The following is a 21,960-nucleotide window of genomic DNA, read 5'->3' as shown; positions in this document are numbered from 1 at the left end:
TCACACACATCCATGCCTGAGGCAGGATTCGAACCTGCACGCGGTTCCAGACTGTAGCGCCTAGAACCGCCCGGCCATCCCGGCCGGCCAGTGTATTACAGTTTTTGTTTCATTCCTTATGGTAAGTCTATGCAATAAACTGTGTGAATATCTTGCAATGCATGCTCTGTAGAAATGCAGGAACACTGAACATTTGGAGTTCCATGTATGCATTCAAAAGGTATTTAATGTCGATCGGAAGAGACAGTTAAGGTCATCAAATTTAAACCAGAAAAATTTATCTTTTTTGAGGTTTCACAGAACGGAAAGGAATTGCTAACGTTGGTGTCATAAAATGTCTACAGTTAAATTCTATTGCAAAAATTTAGAAGAGAGGAACTACATTAATCAACATGTTCACTTCATAAACAACCTCCTGACGTGTTAGACCTATATGACGAACAAAGCTCAAATTCGTGTCGTTGACAGTCGGTTTGAATCTTTTCAGAAACTATTTTGCTGTGAAGCACCTTGGCATTTGCAAAGCAGACATCCATGATATTAACATAATTCGAAATTGCACGAAGATTTATGTGTAAAGGCATTCTTCAGATTTCGTATAAGGAATTTTTACTGTCAGTTTACAACTCTGTTAATTAAAATGGAAAATAAGAGGTTGTGTTCAGCGGCTTTCACCGATGTTGGAACTGCCATCTCATATAGCAATAACACCGCAACACGTAAGTGAACCACTGAGCTAACGACACACTGGGTGTAACAGGCGGACTATAGTCATTGCGATATTGCCTGAGGCTCAAAACGCAACATTAAACACACAAACAGGTGTTACTTATGTGAAGAACCCCGTTCTTGGAGTCCAGAAATTAAATATACTTTATAAGTGTCTCATCTTATAGTAGATTCTATTGTATGAATCTTGGATGTGAAAAACGAATGCCAAGTGAATTTAGCGAGGCAATGCTGGGCTACACCCAGAAGTAAATGCAGTCTCACTGTGTTGACAAATACTTGCTACGACGCTGCCAATTCTCAGCTCTCTTATGAGGCAGCTCTTTAGTGAAATGCTTGTCGTGATTGTACGATACAGTTCTTCAGAGGGGAGACGCAAGCACACGTTTGATTTCTTTGCGGCGTTCTCCCCTGATAATTTCTGACGTTGCCTTGTGGGGTATGTATACATCTGACGCATTCAATTATCATTAATCCAGAATGATACAAGTTTCAGCTTCTCACTTGGAAGAACGCTGTGACTCTGACATTATATCATTTCAACGTAGGGAAAGCAAAATGGATGATTCAGTGTTTCTCTTCTGCATAAAGCACGTGAGATAATTTTCCGTAACGTTCATAATCATCTCAAAATACAAACGAAGTAAAAATACATCGAAAGCTTATTTGAATTGAATATAATGTAAGATATCGAACGCTTTGCACATCGATGTCGAATGTATCCACGTGCAATCTTTTGCAGCATACATATAGAATGTCATGATTACCACGAGAGTGAAGAAATATGTTGGTAGGGATGGAAGCAAAAAGAGATGCAATCAACAAATATTCCATTCCTTATGGCATTCATTTCATTTGAGATTTAAGAAGAGGTAAAGCGGGATATTACTTTCGTTAACACGAAAGATGTTCAACACATATGGATAATAAGGAAGTATGCGTCTTCATATGTTTCCTCCTCGAAATCGAAATCTGTATGCTCTATTATATACTAAGTAGCCTGATCAATGTTCCCGTAATGTTACCCTCTTGTTTGGCCTCTTAAACGATGAACAGATTCCAAATGCATGTCTCTGCATGAAAGTAGTTGTTCGAACCCTTCCTGCGCTGTTTTTTTTTAATTCACGAAGCAGACCGCAAGACTATCAAACAAAGCCTTCCATTTACAGTTGTAACGCTCTAACCAGCAGCTGACCAAAGGGTAATCCACAGCCATGGTCCGAAATTAGCAGCTCTCTGCTACTGTGGCAAAGCCCGCACTACATTTTCGATTCCGGAGCAACAGTTTATCTGGTAACGCTGTGTTAAATCAATAGGAGTAGTTGCAGAGCGTGCCACCATATCTGTCCTCCCATTGTCACCTTTATGTATTTCACTTCTCCTGTAGCGTTGATCACGAGGTGCCGAGGTAAATGAGTGTATTCCGCATGACGTAACATTCAGTATTCCCTCCTTTCATAGACACTTCATGTGCATCGATACCAAATAGGGATGTGTAAACTCTTGCGAGTGAGAGAATGACAACAATAATCGTAACGAGAACAAGCAAATAATGAATGAAGTTTATTGCAATGCAGAACGAGAATGGCTGTGAAAATAAAAACCTATAAAAATAGGTTGATCATAAAGGAAAATTCGGCAATTCTCGCTAGTGTAATATAATGTGAACCAGCAACTACCCTTTCCTTAGATCACGACTCAAGGAGGTCCCCAAGTAGCTACCAAGGCAATGCTGCAATCTGTTCCCTGACATTGTTCTGATGACGATTAATGCAGATAGTTCTGATTATGAAATACAAAACTTATTGCATGGTAGTTCCTAGGACCAAAATGTTAAATTTGCGATGTAGATGGCAAATGAATGTGACGACTATCGAGATTACTCGTCAATGTAAAAACACAATATTATGGGAATTGAGCATGGTCCCTCGGCACCAATACTGAAAGAGAGTGAATGACCACAGGTGTGCCAAACACTTTCAAAACGTCTGCCAAGTACCAAAAACAGTATCAATATGAAGAAAGCAATGGACAGATCAGAAAGGCCTCACTGCTATCCACAGCCTGTTTGAAGTCAGCCCTGGTGGAGCTGAGCTGCCAGACGCCAACCCGATATCACATTACACCACTGAAATCTACGAATGAATTGTGTACTTATACTCATCAGCTTCAGTGAAATTTGTTATACATGACTAGAATATCAGGTGTTATTATGGATAATAGTCCAACACATCGAACTCATATGATGGATTCACAAAAAAAAAAAAAGTAATGTAAGACTACTGAAGAAAAAAGGAAACAATGGGAAAATGCGCTGATGTGCATTTTCATACGTTTTTATCTTCATAGCTGCCATAGTTAATACATCAATAATAACCTTGTTTATGGCTTCAGTAACTGTTACCATCTTGTTTGACACCTAGATGATGTAAACAACACAAATTCGAGTCGCTGAGAGTTAATTCTAGCCTCTTCAGGGATTTAGTCTTGTTTTGTTGTTGATGTAAATTGGTATCCGCGAAGAATACTACTGCCGAAAATACTGAGAGGTTTACAGAACACATATGATACGGAGGGTTATGAATAGTCTCTTAGTTGTGACCTTTAGAATAGCAGATGTCACGTGGGGTGGCCGCACGTTCTGAGGCTCCGTGTCACAGATTTCGCGGCCGCTTCCGCCGGAGGTTCTAGTCCTCCCCCGGGCATGGATGTGTGTGTTTTCCTTAGAATAAGTTAGTTTCATTAGTGTAAGTAGTTTCTACGCCTAGGAACTGATGGCCCTAACAGTTTGGTCCCTTAAGCATTAGAACTTAAAAAAGAGCTGTAGCGGAAGGAATTGATAAGCTAAAGCTTTTGTAGAAAAACTGGAACTAATGAAAAATGAGCACTTTACTGCATCAGTGCCTTGTTCGCACAGCAGTAAATACTGCCCTTACCATAAACGTAGCAGACGGCCGTTATGGCCGAGCGGTTCTAGGCGCTTCAGTCGGGAACCGCACTGCTGCTACGGTCGCAGGTTCGAATTCTGCCTCGGGCATGGATGTGTGTGCAGTCCTTAGCTTAGTTAGGCTTAAGTAGTTCTAAGTCTAGGGAACTGTTGACCTCAGATGTTAAGTCCCATAGCGCTCACAGCTGACGTATACAGCTCGCAATGTGAAACACGAGAATTTGGTCATCTTTTGCATGAAGCGACCATTTTGAACTTAAATACCACTACTCCTGTGGTGATTACTCTCAATATGTGTTCGAGATGACAAGAAAATATTAAATGGATGTAGGTCTGTATCACCTAATCCCAGGTCGTTCGCGCTCGTTTCTGCCAGCCACTTTGACATGGGAAGTGCGTGATGACGGGGCTAGGAATCAGAGAATGAATGTAATAGTGACATAGTTTGAGGTTGCTGGTGTCTCAAGCTAAAGCTGTTCACCCTGGTGTGCTTCCTGTCAAGAAATATCATCCTCGAAAAGTGGACAGGATGGTTTTCTTATCCTTTGAAATTGTGAGATAGCCATGTCAGCACGTTTCCGGGATAGTACACAGTAATTCATGGATTCGAGATTTGTTTCTCATATATCTTTTTCTTTATTCCTCCTTTACATTAAATTTTGATATCAGCTGGCAACTGACCGCATTGCCTTGATTAAAAATTACATGACAAAGGAACAAATTATTGTCTTGTTTAATATTCCGTAGGCGCATGCAAATATATGAATTGGATTACAATTTATAGATTTTATGATCTTAGTCATAACAGCAACACTGCATACACGAATTGTTCTTGAGCAATGAACATTACATGGAGATACGTTCTCATAATGGTATTTAGTTTTCACTAATATGGAGGGAAGACTTATCTCATTAACATTCCTGAAATCAGCTATTTATCTCAACTGTAGTCATTTACTCAGAGCGCTGGGCCGCGTTGACATGAGGTGTGAACAGGCGACGTCAGCGTTCGCGGTCGCCTTCCGTAAATACAACACATTGAGCGAACGAGTACGTGTAATGTCTGTAGAGAATATCTCCCATTAAAACAGATTTGTTTCTCCTATATATTCTTGTCAGTGCAAGATAGAAAAAAGAATTGAATAGGTGAAGCAGATTAGCTTTACAACCATGCAACAGAGTCTAACAGTTCAACAGACTGCTGCACTGTATTGATCAACTTACACCCCATCTCATCATTACCAAAGCATAGAAGGACGGTATATTCTGAAAGAAGGCCTACCTGTGTGTTATAACTGGCACCTTAAACTATATTAGCATTCACTCTGTATTGCCAAAATCACCAGACCTCAACCCCATTGAAACTATGTGGGCGGAGGTTACGAGGTTGTTACCACCGGGGTCGAGGAATTCAGAAACTCTGTGGGAAAATATAGAGAATACATGGTGGGAGATAAATGATCATCATAATCTCTCGAGGAATTTAGCCTTATCACTTCCCCGACACCTTCGAGCAATTACAGAAAACGAGGGAGGATGGGTAGGGTACTGAAAGAAAAATAAAGGACAAACTAGTTGCGAGGTCCTAAACTGTTCCGGAAACCTACTAAAGCTAAATGGTCTCTGTGTATTCTCATTAAATGTGTCACTGCATGGTTGTTACCCATAGTAACTACTAATTAAATTCTTTACTCAAACAAATAAATAAACAAATGTGTGCGCAACGGTACACTGTTAATCACCCGACTGTGTTTAAAGAAAATGCGTAAGCAACCGGAATTGTAACTGGGCCTGCATAATAATTCCTCCGTTCTGTAAGCTATTTCTTTTCATTCTGTCTTACTTTCATTTCTCAAAACATAATAACGGTATTACAAGTAACATACAGGATAAAATTGCCTAACAGCTGATCTTCTAACAGCACATATAAAGATATTTCTACTTCCTATCGTCTCTTACGAAAATAACCTTTTTCTCACCCACGGGAAGGAATGAAGGACAACCCACATTGCTTGATTCATAACATCACAGCAACACACTGTCTTATTACCATTGGGCAAAGCAATGATGGTATCTCCACGCGGACCAGTACTAGAAAAATTCTATAACTTCTTCAATCCCTGTCTGATCCCAAAAACACCTCTCATTTATTGACGTGCCTCGACATTAACTCATTAACTCTCGCGTGCTTGGAAAGTTCGCGTGGTCACAATTCCGAAATTTATGTTTTCCTCATATTCGTGTGCAGCACGTTATCGCAACTGAAAGAAACCTCCACAAGTTACCTAGACTGATTTCCTAATTATACCTCGGCACCATTAAATAATATACCATCCAAAACCTCCCCTCCAAAAGATACTTAAATACACACAAAGAACTTTTCACAATACTTACAGTTCGTGTACAGCGTGCATAGCACGGCTACAGGGATTACTATTATGCTGTTTCCCCTTTATTTAACTGAGGAAAGCGGTCTCACTGATTCCCACGTATCTTTCAAATCCCATTGTTCGAAGAATTAGCTTCACAGGTAAATTTCTACTGACTGATTTCACAAGGTGACTTCTTATTCTTTCATACTAAATTAGCAACCTTGGCTTTATTCATGAATTTCAGAAACTCATCAAATTACAAATTGAAACACATGCAAGCTACAAATGGCTTCTTTGAAAACCAATTCTTTCAGATCAAAATTAAGAGCATTGATTTATGCCATGAATTTCTGTTAGCAGCTCGATTAGTTAAAACCACGAGATAATATTTTCCTACACTTCCAGATCAGATTTAGAAACAAACTAACCAAAATCATGAATTTAAATTGAGCTTTACTAAAAAGAATAATGGTAAATCAACATATTCCTACTTATAAACTAATGGTTCCTAGCACTCCGTCATCCACTCTTCTTCATTTTCTTCATCAGCCCTATGTGGTGAGTGCCTGGTCCTTAGGCTATAGTAGTTTGTCACATGAATCCTATTTGTGTCGTACCTGCTTTACAATTGAAATCTAACACTTTACTGTTCACCGAATTACTCAAACGAAATATCAAATTCCATTAACTTTCAAGTTACTTTTCGCGGTCGCGCCAAAGTATTCTCACACTCGCTTATCATCTAATGTAGTGAGGTGGTTTGATTTTGTCCCAGTCTATAAAATTAATTTCGGGCCATACAGATTTCAAGGAGGAAACGTATGAAGACGCAGACTTCCTCATTATCCATATGTGCGGCATATCTTGCCGATTAATGTAATACAGTGAAATGAAATGAAGTCCCATGCATCTTTACAGAGCGTAGGGGAACGATGCGGGACACCCGCACCACTTTACTAGGCAAGGTCCTAGCGGAGGTGGTTTGCCATTGCCTTCCTCCGACCATGATGGGAATGAATGATGATGATGAAGATGACACAACAACACCCAGTCATCTCGAGGCAGGAAAAATCACTGACCCCGCCGGGAATCGAACCCGGGACCCCGTGCTCGGGAAGCGAGAGCGCTACCGCGAGACCACGAGAAGCGGACAATACCCATCTACTAATCAGGGCGTTTCTCTCCGTTGCTTTCGAGCGAGAATGGAAATCGTAGAAATTTTCTGGGGAGCAACATTTAATAATAATAAAGCATTTTAAATTATCAAAAGCAATGAGCGGTAGCAGGCACTTTCAATACAGAATGGGGGAGTGCAGTGCGGCTGCTGCCGCCACGGCTGCTGCCAGTAGCCAGCAAATGGATCCTGGAGCTTTACCGCATACGGCGTCCAGAGGAGGACAGTCTGCAAGAAATATGCCGCAAAATGCTCACTGGATAAAATTTTGTTATTGGTGTGACAGAAAGTGAAACAGATTGAATCTGCACTACCATTACATTCACGTCTTTAGCATTCAGAGAGAAGAGGCTATAAAAAATTTTTGCGCCAGCTCGTCTCGATCCACAGACATTGTAGACAAATACAATGCACGCTACCGCTAGACCGTGGGCATATTTAGTTTACCTTTCGTCTAACATTGGACAAGACGTCCTCCAGGAAACGCTGCAGTCTACAGTGTTGCCAGATTGTGCAGATATCCGGACTTAGAGAATTAGCGAGTTGGTCAGTTTATTTGTCCCAGTGTCGCGATCGGCGCGGACTTAGCCTCTGCAGCGGCCGGCCACCGGTCAAGTTTTATGTCAAAGAGTGTACATCACCATGGAACTGTCATTTAATATGGTTTGTAAATGTGCATAATAACCATTTACCTACGTCAAGATGTGCTATTATGGCTACAGTCAGATAATGATTACTAAGTATGACGGATGTTTTAAATTATGGTAGAACTTAATTTACCTTTCTTTTGTCGACGAAAACGATGCAACCTATGCAAGTGCTGATAATCGGCAGGTTCATCACCACTTTCACTGCAGCTACTGCTGTTGCTGCTGTTACCACTGTTACTGCTACCACCAGATGAACCACTTGATGCTAACATCACATCAAGTAAATTAGCCCGGGCCTATTTAAACAAAAATGTTGTATGTTTAGACACTTTATCAGTAGTGATTCATGTGTATATACACAATGTTAGTTTTATATTACACACACACACACACACACACACACACACACACACACTCTGCATGTATACTTTTTATTTCACTCCACTGAGACATCATGAAATGCGTAACATTCATGAACTTCTGAGTAGACCGTGAATGTCATGAAAACTAATGAAGATCAAGTGTCAGGCTTTACAGATGTAACTTTAACTCTTAAATGGCCATGAACATGTACGCGAGAAAGAGGTTGCAATCACACAACAAAGGACTATCACAGTGAGTTAATAATCCAGAAGTTAATAATTTGTTTCGGTCATGAATATGTCATATAAGTGCACATGATTGGTTTTTTTTTTAGTTGTGGAATACAGGATATTACCCCAAGTTATAATTTTGGTCTACAATGACCATCTTCAGACCTGAGTACAAACAAGCTTTTTTGGCTTATTACTTTGACTGTATCAAACAACAGAAACTACTGGTTGGAATATCAACACTTTAAGGAAAAGATAGACTACTACCCACTGGAAAGATGGCATGTGGGCTGCAGAAAGCCATAACAAAAAGACACTTACACATCAGCTTTTGCCCAAAGCCTTTATCAGAAAAGGAAACACACACACACGTATTCACACAAATAAGCACACCTCATACACACATTACTGTCATCTCTGGAAGCTCAGACCAGAATGCAGCTGTCAAGCAGAATGTAAGCAGCAATCTAGAGGCGGGGGAGGGGGGGGGGGGGGGGATAGCAGGGTACAGATGACAAAGAAAGAAGTGCACTGTCTGGGGAAGCATGTAGGACTAGACTGCTAACAGGCAAAGCATCAGGAGGCTGTGGAGCAGGGAGGTGGGGACATGATGGGGGTATGAAATGGGGAGCGAGAAAGGAGGAGGAGTGGGGAAGGTGAAAGATGGTCAGGTGCATTGACAGAATGTGGCACATAAAGAGAGTGAGGGGACAAGAATAGGGAGGAGGTAATAGGACAGAGGGGGTGAAACTTTTGGATGAAGGGTGTGGAGACAGCAGGTTACTGTAGGTTGAGGCAGGCATCATTTTGGGAGCAGAGAATGTGTTGTTAAGGATAACTCCCATCTGTGCAATTAAGAAAAGGGGAGGATCAGGTGGCTTAGGTAGTGAAGTAGCCATTGACATCAAGCATGTTATGTTCAGACGCTTGTTGTGCCACAGGATGGACCACTTTGCTCTTGGCCACAATTTGTCAGAGGCCATTCATCCTGATGCACAGCTGGTTGGTAATCATACCAATATGAAAAGTTGTGCAACTATTGCAAAAGAACCTGTATGTGACATGGCTGCTTTCACAGGTGGCCTGGCCTCTGGTGGGGTAGGATAATTCTGTGAGAGGAATGGAATACAAAGTGCTAGATGGATGGATTGGACCAGTCTTGCACCTAGGTCTTCCACAGGGGTATGACCCCTGTGGCAGGGGGTTGGGATTGGGAGTGGCACAGGGATGGAATAAAATGTTATGGGGGTTGGGTAGGCAACAGAACACCACTTTAGGAGGGGTAGGATATCCCTCATTTCATAGCATAATGAGAGATAATCAAAACCCTGACAAAGGAAGTGGTTCAGCTGTTCCATTCCAGAGTGGTACTGGGTGATGAAGGGAGCACTTCTTTGAAGGTGGTCTTTGGGGATGGTAGGGAATTGGGGGTGTGTGGGGAAATGACTCAAGAGATCGGTTTGCAGACGAGGTCTGGAGGATAGTGCTTGTCTGTGAAGGCCGAGGTGAAACTTTCAGCATACTGGACAAAGGAGTTCTTGTTGTACATGTGCCTTCCCTAGGTAGCCAGTCCATACGAAAGGGATTGTTGGTGTGGAACGGATAAGAGCTGTTGCAATGCAGGTACTGGTGGTGGTGGTGGTGGTGGTCGGTTAGTTTAATGAGGACAGAGGTGTAGATAGAGCCATCGGAGATAAGGTGGCACGCTGGATTGAGGAGGAGCTGGCGTAGTGTATGGGAGAAAAGGTGTTGAGTTTGTGAAGGAATGAGGATAGGATGTCTTGGTCTTGAGTCCTGATCATGAAGATCTGCAAACAAAGGTTTCACCACTGTTGTTAAAAATTGCACTGACTACCTGTTGGAAGGCTTTTGCCAATTATCTGACTCTTCCACCTATAAACTCTGCCAATGTCATCCTATTGCAGAAGTCCAACGTAATCTTGTTTAAAGCCTTAGGCCCTTTCCAGAACCTCTCCCTTGAACCCCCTTTTCCCCTCACCACTATGGCACCCCACACACCCACCTTCTAGATGCTCCCCAAAATCCACCAACTCAACAATACTGGATACCCCATTGTAGTTGGTTATTGTGCCCTCACTGAAAGTAATTCAGCCCTCACTGACCAACACCTCCAACCAATTGCCTGTAATCTAGCCTCCTGCATCAAAGATACCAACAACTTCCTTCACCAACTCTCCACTACCCCCATCCCTTTACCCTGCTGATCCCTACTGGTAACTGCTGATGCCACATCTCTATACACCAACATTCCTCATACCCAGAGTCTTATTGCTACTGAACACTACCTTTCTGAATGTCATTCAGACTATCTTATTCCTCATACACCTTACTAACTTTGTACTAACTCACATCTACTTCTTCTTTGAGGGGAAGGTATACAAACTAGTCTGCAGCACAGCTATGGACACCCACATGGCACCCCTCCTATGCCAACCTGTTTATGGGCCACCTAGGGGGGACCTTCCTGGCCTCCTTAAATGCCAAACCTCTAGTATGGTTCATATTCACTGACGATATCTCCATGATCTGGACTTAGGACAAAGACACCCTATCTTCATTTCTTCACAAACTCGACACCTTCTCTCCCATCCACTTCACTTGGTCCTCCTCAATTCAACACGCCACATTGCAGGATGTTGACCCCCTCCTCTCTGATGGCTCCATCTACACCTCTGTCCACATTCAACCTACCAATCACCAACAGTATTTGCATTTTAACAGCTGCCATCCCTTGCACACAAAAAATGCCCCCCCCCCCCCTTGCTCTGTCTAATCACATCCTCCCATTCTCATCCCCTCACCCTCTTTGTGGGCCGCCCTCCCTCTGCCAATGCACTTATCCATCTCCCCCCCCCCCCAATTCCTTTCCTTTTCTGCTCCCTGGCCTCTCCCCCCCCCTGCCCCCCGTCTATTCCACAGCCCCCCAACACTGCACCTGTTGGCAGCCTAGTCCCTGCACGCCCTGCCAAACGGTGCTCTTCTCTCCCACCACCCATACTCTGCTATCCCTTCCCTTTATTCACCCCCTCCAGACTGCAGCTTCCGTTCTAGGTAACAGCTGCATTCCTGTCCAAGCTGCTGCAGATTGTGGTAAAGTGTGTGTGAGGTGTGCTTGCTTCTGTGTATGGATGTGTGTGTGTGTTTTCTTTTCTGAAAAAGGCTTTCATTGAAAGCTAATGTATAAGTGTCTTTTCATTGTACTTTCCTGCGACTCAACATGGCATCTTTGTGGTGATTAGCAATCTACCTTTTCCTTATACCGTGATATTTGACCGTATTGCATTTAGATATGTTGGCTTGATGTGATCGACAATCTGTTTGTACTCAGGTCTAAAGATGGTCATCATACTCTACAATTAATTACCTGATGCAAATTATTGCGGTCCATAAATGGAATAAACATTAAACAATCCTCTTCTGGATTGCTGTGCAATTTTACTGTGACTGCGTCACAACTCACGATAGACCTTTGTTGAACACAACATAATGTATGAAGCACTACGAGTGTTAGTCAGGGTGGAGAAAGATAAAGAATCTTCAACACTCAGAAAAAAATTGTTAACTATGCAGTGGGAGAAAACATTTACCAACAGAATGAGCAAAGTAAACCACATGGATTTTTATCTTGTCATAAACCCCTAAAGATATTCAATCAGTACAACATCTGCCATGGCTAGGGATGTATTGGTGGCCTATATGCTTGGTAACCTGCCAAAGGCATTTTCTTCACACAAAGACACCAACCATACAGCTTGGTGAATATAGATCTTGTCCCCTTTGTATGGACCCAAGGACAGAGAGATGATTATTGCTGACTGCTGCATCTAGATCACCCATCACCCATGGACATTTTAAAGTCCTGTGAATATTGTGGAAAGAGCTCAATATGGAGGTATCAGTGTACTTTTTGAAGTGCAGCATCAAATTAGGGACATGTGCATCATTTCATGTGTTTGCTGTCGAGACTTTGAAGGTTGGAGTTTATAAGGATAACAACTTGCAATGGTATGCACACCTGGAGGATGGTAATCTTAAAGAATGCAGGGGCTGGCTTGGTGGATGAGTATATGCTATATAAGAACTGTTCACCCTCTCACTGGACTTACATCTTCTAGAATATATGTAGAACAGTCTAGGCCAAAAGACTGGTGCCCTAACACTGGCACAATGGACCACTACTGAGCAAAAGTGGGGCATTTCTGCAAACCACATCAGAGACTCTGATCCACAGTCTGGGGAATTATTGCCTATCTTATATTACCATGTGAAGACATCACAACCTCTGTTTATGTTTTGTATGTAAATGTGTCTTAGTCACACAATGTTGCTGAACAAATTTTCATGCGCATGTGAACACCAGGTCTCTTACTGTTCAAATCTAAAAAGCTACTTAACTTATGAACAAGAGTGAACAATGTCAACTGTAGTGTACTTGCAGACATATGTTCTTTGTCAGGAGGAGAAAGGAGGGTCCACCAACCTTAACATCTCTGTCTAGTTTACAAACTACTATCAGCAGGACCTTATGTCCTCTACAGTACTACATTCCAGAGATGTGTGCGAGGTAAAGACATGCTTTGGAATTGCATCCAAGCATTTCTCCTATTGTGACAGCCAAATAACTAGTATATGAACTTCACTGCAGTTTAGTAACATCCACCATGGACAGCAACTGAAGAGTAATGAAATTATGAGATTAAAATACATGGTTAAAAACTATACTTTCATTTTGTTTATTTTTTACATTATGCTACACAGACCGTTTCCTAGAACACAATTCCATAAATAATTAAAACTTGTTGAACTGCGGATGTTGCATAAATACATTTAATGATTAAGGAAAACAGTGAGTAGTGTATTGTACCTTTGGATCTGTGAAGTCAATATCTCTTTCAACATGAACCCAACCTGTTGGGCAACAACAGGCAACATCCAGCTTCGAAGCACCAACTGCAGTGACATCATTTTCACTACCAGATATTCCATCTTCACCTTTTCGGATCATGCGGTTCAGTTCTTCAATAACATCCTTTGACGTAGCATGTTCATGAAAACTAACAGCACTAGCATCCATAATAAGAACACTGTTTGGACTATTGTCACACTGCAAACGGTTCACTACAGTGTCAGGAGTCGAAACAGTGGATGTCAAGGACTCTGACATCTCTCGACACATTCCACCAGTCTGCTCATCTTCTTCTATCACAGTCATCAGCGTATCTACCCTACCTGAAGAGTGCACAGCCCTACTGTAATCATACGAAGCAATATTCATGTCTTTTAACATCACTTCCTTTGGAGCAGGAACATTATATTCATCATCACCAGTGCAGCCTTCCCTTCCAAAAGCACCATCCTGGCTACTTTTGGTCTTTACTGAATCATCAGCACTGCTAGGCAGCAGATGATGAATGGGGAAATTTGGTAAGGATTGGGAATTTGAGGCAATTATGTCATATGAATTACAGTCTTTAATATTCGAGGACTGTTCCGAACCTGAATTTGTGTTACAAGACAAAGAACTGTCCTGTTTCGCTGTAGCACACATTGATTTTCTGTTGAGATCAAAGCTGTCCACTTCAGACTTTGCCTCATCTTTCAAAGAATTCAACATATTTTTGTGGGCAGTGTCATTTTGTTGATTAAGCAGTGATTCAGGGCACTTTTGCTTTCTGTTAGATGATTTTGCTATATCATTCTCACCCAAGGGAATAGCACAATTTCTTTCTCTTGCTCCAAGGCTCACTGCACCTGAAGCTTGGCTATATACATTTTCAGATGCCTTATCCATCTCACCATCAATAAAATCACCTGAGTGGCCATTCTGTACACTTATTTCTACATTTTGTTGCTTTGTCTTAAAATAGTTCCTATCTTGAAAAGTTTCTGCTGCTGCACAGCCTTGACTACAGCTTTCATTTGCAACCACAATGCTGTTTTCATTGTCAATACAGTGTTCTGGAGAAACTGAAATAGCCTCATCAGTTCTTGGCTTGGTAGCACCAGGGTTTGAAACAACAGATATAATATCATCTTCGTCATTTGTTGATGTTTCTAAATCCAATGATGGCTTACTGCAGCATGATTCATGATCAGCTTCATGAGAATTTGAATCATTCATCTCACTTGCACAATTTTCTTCATTAAGATCATCTTCGTCACTGCCCTTGCTAACAGTGTTCTGATTCTCATCTTGTAAAAGTGGTGTTGGTTGAACAGTGACTTCCAAATCTTCCTCCTCCCTTGAAGTGCAATACTGTTGCTGTTCAGCAATGAATGTGAGAACACTCTGAAGAGCCTGCTCTCTGTCGGGAGCTGTTTGTAATAGTTCCTGATTTCTTTTTAGTGAGCCTCCATTATCGACAAGACTTCGTGATGATGTTGATGCCAAACTTTTGGTACTTTCAAATTTGACTAGACGATAAAAGTCCCTTGTGAAATCTGTCCCCACTGCGGGTGATTCTGAGCTCACTGCATCATCACTGCAACCACTCATCGCTGCTGATGAACGTTTCGAGGAGCTTTCACAGCCAGCTGCATAAGAACAGTCATATGAGTGACAGCAGTCCTCGGAATTGCTTGACCAGCTTCCACCAGGCGAAGACAGCCCATAATTGTTATTTTGCCAATAATTTTTCTGGTCAACATCAAGAAGTAATGTCATTAGCTCAGTGCTAGACAGATGGCTAGAGCTATTCCACTGATAATCATTTGTGTCTTCCTCCAATTCCAGTTGGTTATTTTCTTGTATACTTGGCAAAGCTTGTGGCAGATCTCTTCTCCACATGTTTCCTGTGTTTCCTTCAACAACTGGTGCAAAGTCATCACAAGACATACTCCAGTCTTCTAGTTCAGCCTGATCATATTCAAGTTCCAGCATATCTCGATGCTGTTGCTGTAGAGCACCACGTGTTTCATCCAGTTTTAGCCAATGCTGCACATAATCAGAATCCCACCACACTCCAGCCTCATCATCATCTGCAATTTCATTGTTTTGTGAAGATGTCGCCGCTGCTGAGCTGAGGCTGACAGTCGCCTTTGTTCGACGGAGAGGGTGAGCAGTTGTTGCAGCTAAGTTGCTGGCTGGTGTGGCAGCTTCTAGTGCTAGAACTGAGGGAGAAGAGGAAGCACTGGAGGCCAGGGAACAAGCTGAGAATGGGGCACAAGGTGAACATGGGGTAATTTTGAGACAGAGATGAGAATCCGAGAAGCTGCGCATTATATGTTGATACGGGAGGAGATCCTTTGCTGGGGGAAAGCTGTGTCTAGGATTAATGCCAACCGTTAGACCAAGTGGAATGTAAAGTACATCAGGATCACAAGCATCTTCTACAACCAGCAGGCAGCCACCAGAATTGATGGGCCGGACATCTGTCACAGTTTCTGTTTCATCAGAAGCTTCCTTCACGTCTTCTAAACCGGCACCAGCTGCTTCCAGAGGCTTTGGTGCTGCTTCTGCTTGAACATCACTTGACATGGTTGAATAACCTTCATCCCTATTTCCACTCTCAGGACTTTCACTCCCGACATCTTCTGTCTTTTTTGCAGAAGTTGCAGTAGCTGGAAAAAGATCAATTTGATTACTGAGTGTAATGTGATAAATCATATATATACATAATTAAGAAAGTCAAAGGATTGCATGTGGGCTAATTCATTTTAATAACATTATGGCAAATAAATTTACAACAAAATCCTTTAGACACAACTTGCAAGAATACAAACAGTGATTGTAAAGTATCAGATCTCACAGTTAGAAAACTTTGAGTATCTGACGGCTGACTCTTTATAAAACTCATGCACTGGCATTGTAAATGTCCAATTTAAAATTTTCCTCCTATATTTATATTAAGTCTGTACATAGTTATCTGAAAAATTTCTCAACACAGGAAATGGCTAGCCAGAAAAAGCTGTTTTTCTGTTTAATATGTGTTTTACATTTTACTGCAGATACTGTACATATTGTACTTAGAAATAAATAATTTAAGATGGCTATGACATAAGGCTTTGTCATCATAGATGCCTGAAAGGCATTCCTATTAGTATTAACTTGTAAGAAACTTGTGAAACAAAATGATATATCCAACAACAATGTGGGCACCCCTTTCAAAATTATTTACATTATTGTGGTGTAAATGGGCCAAATGTATATTGATATTGTTGAGGAACAGAGAGATGTGTAAGATCATACTTGACAGTATAACATGCAATGTGAAAGAAACATAAAAAAGAACATATGCTCAGTCTAAAAGGCACAGACCGTTGCCATAACAATTATTATGTGATTTAATGTACCTGTTTTCACAAAGTTATTGCTGTTCTCAGGCGCTACAGCGATTCAGCGTTGCAATATTTTCTATACAATTCACAGTGTCAAAGGATTGTGTAATTTCATATTATTTTTATGATTGTTGGAGTATTAATCTCATACATCAGATGCAATAAATATCACTGCACACCATCAGTCCAATCTACACTAATAATAAACGGGTAAAAACTGTCATGTCTGTCAGTCGAAACATGCTAATCTCCAAAACTACTGGACAAATTTTCATAAGCTTTTCACAGGTAACCTGAGCGTAGCTTGGGGCAACATATATGCTTTATTCCATCAAAATTGGATCACAAAAAAGGAGAGATATTGTAGTTTAAAGTTTTATTTAAAATGGTCAACAGCTTAGTAATTTGGATACTTAATCATCATGACATAGTACATCAAAGAACCACCAAATGGCACTATTGGTTTTGTTTAACTCAGTTACAGATGCAGTTTTGATAGTTTACGTCAGTGATGGTATTAGGCTCCACAATATGATCTTTACGAAAAGGCACTAACAATGACTTTACTTGGGCTAGGATATAAAGATTTAGTGATTTCGCTTTGTGTATTAAAAATGTAACAACATTGCCTTGTTTTTTTCAAATGGTTTTATTTTTATTCTTTGCTGGAAGAAAGAAATATATCAAGTTTGCTTTTTGATTTGTCTGCCTACTCATTACATTTTGATTTTGTTTTGTTTACGAATAAGATTACCTAGAAAATGGTTGAGTCTTCCTGAATACATCAGAGTGGCTAAGAGACCAAGGACTATGTGGTATCAAGAATCCAATGATTTTCTCAAGCTGCAGCAAGTCTTGTCTCACAGGCTTCAACTCAGTCTTTGAAAACACTTTCCAAAAACGATGTGTGATGCAACTCTGATCGACAGTGTCACGCATTATCTCGCTTTTCCGAACCTTTCACTCATAGAGATTCTCCAAAGTAACATCACAGAAGCAGAAATTCTGATGTGAAGTGGTGCAGGCAAGTGAGTTTTTATACCCTAAATCCCATTTAATGATAACAATTACTGTTTCATTTTGAACTTGTACAATTCCTGATGAGCTTAAGTTATGCCACAATCATAAACAAAGCACAAGACCAGATAATTCATGTTGCCAGAGTGAACTGGACAGCTCTATGTAGCTCTCTCCCATATTAGTGAAGCAAACGATCTGGTTCTGTCCCCACTGCATCCAAAGAAGCTGTACAAATCAAAAATAAATTCCAAGCATGTGAAGTCTCAAGTCCAACTATAAACAAATACTCAGGCAATATTGATTTCTCAGCTAGTTTAACAAAAAATTACAGTGAGGATAGCATTAATGACCATTTTCTACACACTATAAAATTTAACTCATCTGAAGTGTTTGAAGTCTATAAAACAGTGGCAACTAAATTTTTTTTCTATGCATTTATGATATAAACTAATTGCATCAGAGACTGACAGAAAAAAAGGTAGCAAGCCCAAGGAGGAGTTGTACGACATAAACAAAAGTGGATAGGCTAGTTTCTACACCTGAAAGGTATGATTAATTTCAAATCAGCTGCATGAAAGTGGTGCTAGAAGCACCACTATGAGGATGCAAATTAGGTTTGCTTTCAGTACACACTGAAACTCTTGACAGCATTAGTTACCTTTGATTTAAAGCAACAAAGATACCACTGTCATCACCTTACTGATTTTGAATGAGGTCATATATTAGGGTTACAAGAAGCTGGATGTTCCTTCTGTGATACTGCAGAAAAGACTTGGCAGGAATGCAACCACTGTACATGATTGCTGGCAGCAGTGGTCACGAGAATGTACAGTCACAAGAAGACTAGGCTCTGGACAGCCATGTGGCACTACTGAGAGGAAAGGTGATCTTGTTCAGTGTACAGGTCTGGCGCTTCAGACTGCATGGGCAGCAGCAATTTTAGCTATTACACATTAGCTACTGCAAAGACAGCTCAGAGCCAGAAATCCTGTAGCATGCATTCTACTGACCCCAAACCACTACCATCTGCGACTTCAGTGGTTTCAAGTAAGAGCTCATTGAAGGGCAGGGTGGAGGTCTATTGTATTTTCTGATAAAATGCAAGTTATGACCGTGTGTTGGTTAGGTGGAGGGCAGTTAAGGGCCTGCAACCAACTTATCTGCATTCTAGAAACACTGGACCTACACCAGGAGTCGGTATACCAGGAGTTGGTGTGTGATTTCATATCACAGCAGAAGCACTCTCGTGGTTATCCCTTGCATCCCAACTGCAAATTTGAACATCAATCTGATGATACGACCAGTTGTGCTGCCATTCATGAAAAGCAGTCCAGGGGTATTTTCTAAGAGAATAACACTTGCCCACATACCACTGTTGCATCCCAACATGGTCTACAGAGAGTCTACACGCCTTGGCCTGCTCAATTACCAGATCTGTCTCCAGTTGAGCACATATGTGACATCATAGGATGACAACTCCAGTGTCATCCACAAACAGCATTAACTGTCCCTATGTTGACTGACCAAGTGCAACAGGCATGGAACACCAACCTGAAAACTGACATCCGGCACCTGCACAACACAATGCATGCACGTTTTAATGCTTTCATTCAACATTCTGGCAGTTACACCAGTTACTAATGTACCAGTATTTCACATTCGCAATAGCTTATCTCGCACTTTCATCAACCTGTGACCTTGCAATGTTAATCACTTAAATATTTTACCTAGACAAATATATTCCTGAAATTTCATTACATTAAATTTTTTTGTATTGCAATTTTTTCTGTCAGTGTATTTTATTCAGAATGAACTAAAAACTCACTAATTACATTTTTCATTAATTTATTGATGTATAGTCTTCTTTAGAGCCCTCAGAAGACAGTAACCTCAGGAATGTGGAGTGAGCCAACATATATATTGATCATGTGAAATGACAGTTACAAATTGTCTCAATAACCAACTACCCATAAAATGTTGTGAAACTGTGCTTAGTGAAGATAAATGTAATGTACTGAAATTAACAGAGATGACAGTGCTTTGAAAAGCAATGCTGCTTTCTCAGTTGCAGTTGATCTCCTACTGGTAGCTTAATGTCTAAATGACCACATCAATATTCAGTGTTAATCAATATTATTTGTATAATGTACACTGAAAGACTGTTACATAAAACTACAATGCCATGATAACTTCAACTGTACTCAACTGTGGTGAGAGTTTTACTAAGTCTGAACAGATTTACGTATTTCTAATTTTCTCAAGTACTGGTGGTACTGTGTACGATAAGACCAGGAAGTTAAGACAATAGAGACTTTGTACAATAAAGAGAAATTCTGACACACATTTTCTAAAAGGAAATTCCACCACATATTTTGTAAACGTGTTTATTTTATATGTCAATTTCTACCCATAAGAACTTCATTTCAAACACTAATAATTCATTTGGGGTTGCACAAGTCATGCATATATGCCACAACATAGTTCTCCACAGTGGAGGAAAAAAACACTCTTAACATAGATAAAAATGATTTTTCAAGGATGAGTATACACTAGGTCAGAGTAATTTGCATGAATAATAATAAGCCTTTAAATGGCATTTGTACGGTTTTTTTTTTAAATTAATGTCAAAAGGATTTTAGTCTGATTGGTGGATGTGCACTAGTTGAACAAGCCCAAACATTTTTTTCTTTTCTTTTCGACTTTAAACCATGTGATAATTGTTTGAAACTGGTCTGTAAAGCAAATCATAATTAGGAGCAGCACAGTGGAATTTTTGCCTTATCTTTATTTGCCCTGGTAAGATTACAGCCTTCAAGGCATCTCTTACATCTATGAGATATCTTTAACAATTTTATATTACAGTATGTACACTACATGAGCTCTAAAATAGATACTATTTCTGAAATTATTCATTCTGGAAACAATTACTTGGCTGTGACTAATCCGTTTCTCCACAACATCGTTTCTTACAGGAATGCTTGTCCTGCAAGTTATGCAAGAGAGCTTCTACCATGTTTCAAAGGTAGAGTAAAAGTGCTAGTAGAAGTAAGGGCTTGAGGACAAGTTGTGGGTCATGCCTGCATAACTCAGTCAGTAACAGCATTGCCCATGAAAGGCAAGATTCCAGGTTCAGGTTCCAGTACAGCACACAGATTTAATCTGCCAGGAAATTTCATATGTTTTCTTGCTTATTTCATCGTGTCTCTCAGACAGTGCAGCAATGCTTCTTGCCTTCAAGATAACAACAACAGTTTTGATCAAAATATTCACACTGCCTCTTATCTCTTGTCCTCATATTGTCCCATGTTTTTCTGCTTCATTCAAACTACACTAGTTTGCACAGTGGGGGATTGCAAATATGGGCTAAACAAAAGAGACTTTTCTTCTCTCTTTCATAGTTTTTCATAAAATTACTAATTTTAAAATACTTCCCTTAATTGCAGAGTCAGTAAAAGCTCTACCATTATCTTTGAAAAAAAAAAAAAAAAAAAAAAAAAAAAAAAAAAAAAAAAAAAAAAAAAAAGAACTGCATTTCAAATACTGGCTCAAAATACTGGCTCATCCAGACAGTTACAAATTGCAAAATAAATAAAATGAGATAAAAAAGTGATACGATGCACACAAACATTTCAGTAGTTGTGGGAGCATGTGATCAATTCTGAATGCAAGCTCTCAGAAACCTTGTGTGATTTTGCAAGCTAGCACATATTCCCTAAGAAACTGGCTGCCAACATTTTTATGCATTACTTTGTTCAGTCAGCTTCAAATAATCTAACACTCACCAAGAAGAGGACGCGAACGTCTATGCTGACAGCATTTTGTGGTACTGTTAGCCAGTGACACAGTTCCAGAGCTGGTTCCAACACCCAATGGAAGTGATCTTGGACGTGTCACTGGTAACCAGAGCAAAGGTTCCACTGACATGTCTTCCCAAAGTGCCCCACTGCTTGGAGTTGAAAGAGAAGTGGCAGGTGTGTCAGGTGATGGAGTAGCTGAGCACAAGCCGGGAAGCAGTACATTCTGAAATGCAAAACAGGTACTTATAAGAGCAGTACTCAGTCAATATGAAATGCAAATTCACAAAAAGCACTCATGACAGAAAACCATTCTATTAGCTATAAACAGCGCATCAACACACTGCCTCAGTTCATTAAAGATGATCAACAAATCTGATTAA

The 21,960-nt window shown here is 40.5% G+C and overlaps 1 protein-coding gene across 1 annotated transcript in view; it reads right to left on the bottom strand.

Moving 5' to 3' along the window:
• Nucleotides 1-21,960, bottom strand: part of LOC126452148 (uncharacterized) — a 701,717-nt gene that overhangs the window by 33,208 nt on the left and 646,549 nt on the right. The window contains exons 11-13 of the mRNA XM_050091038.1: nt 21,566-21,803; nt 13,351-16,046; nt 8,003-8,168 (exon numbers count right to left, since the gene is read on the bottom strand). Coding sequence (XP_049946995.1) covers nt 8,003-8,168; nt 13,351-16,046; nt 21,566-21,803 — 3,100 coding nt within the window. The remainder of the gene's footprint in view (nt 1-8,002; nt 8,169-13,350; nt 16,047-21,565; nt 21,804-21,960) is intronic.

The sequence above is a fragment of the Schistocerca serialis genome, chromosome 1 (genome assembly GCF_023864345.2).
Source record: "Schistocerca serialis cubense isolate TAMUIC-IGC-003099 chromosome 1, iqSchSeri2.2, whole genome shotgun sequence".
Lineage (NCBI taxonomy): Eukaryota > Metazoa > Arthropoda > Insecta > Orthoptera > Acrididae > Schistocerca > Schistocerca serialis.
Note: the sequence above shows the minus strand (reverse complement) of the source record. Positions and strands in the feature narration are given on the sequence as shown.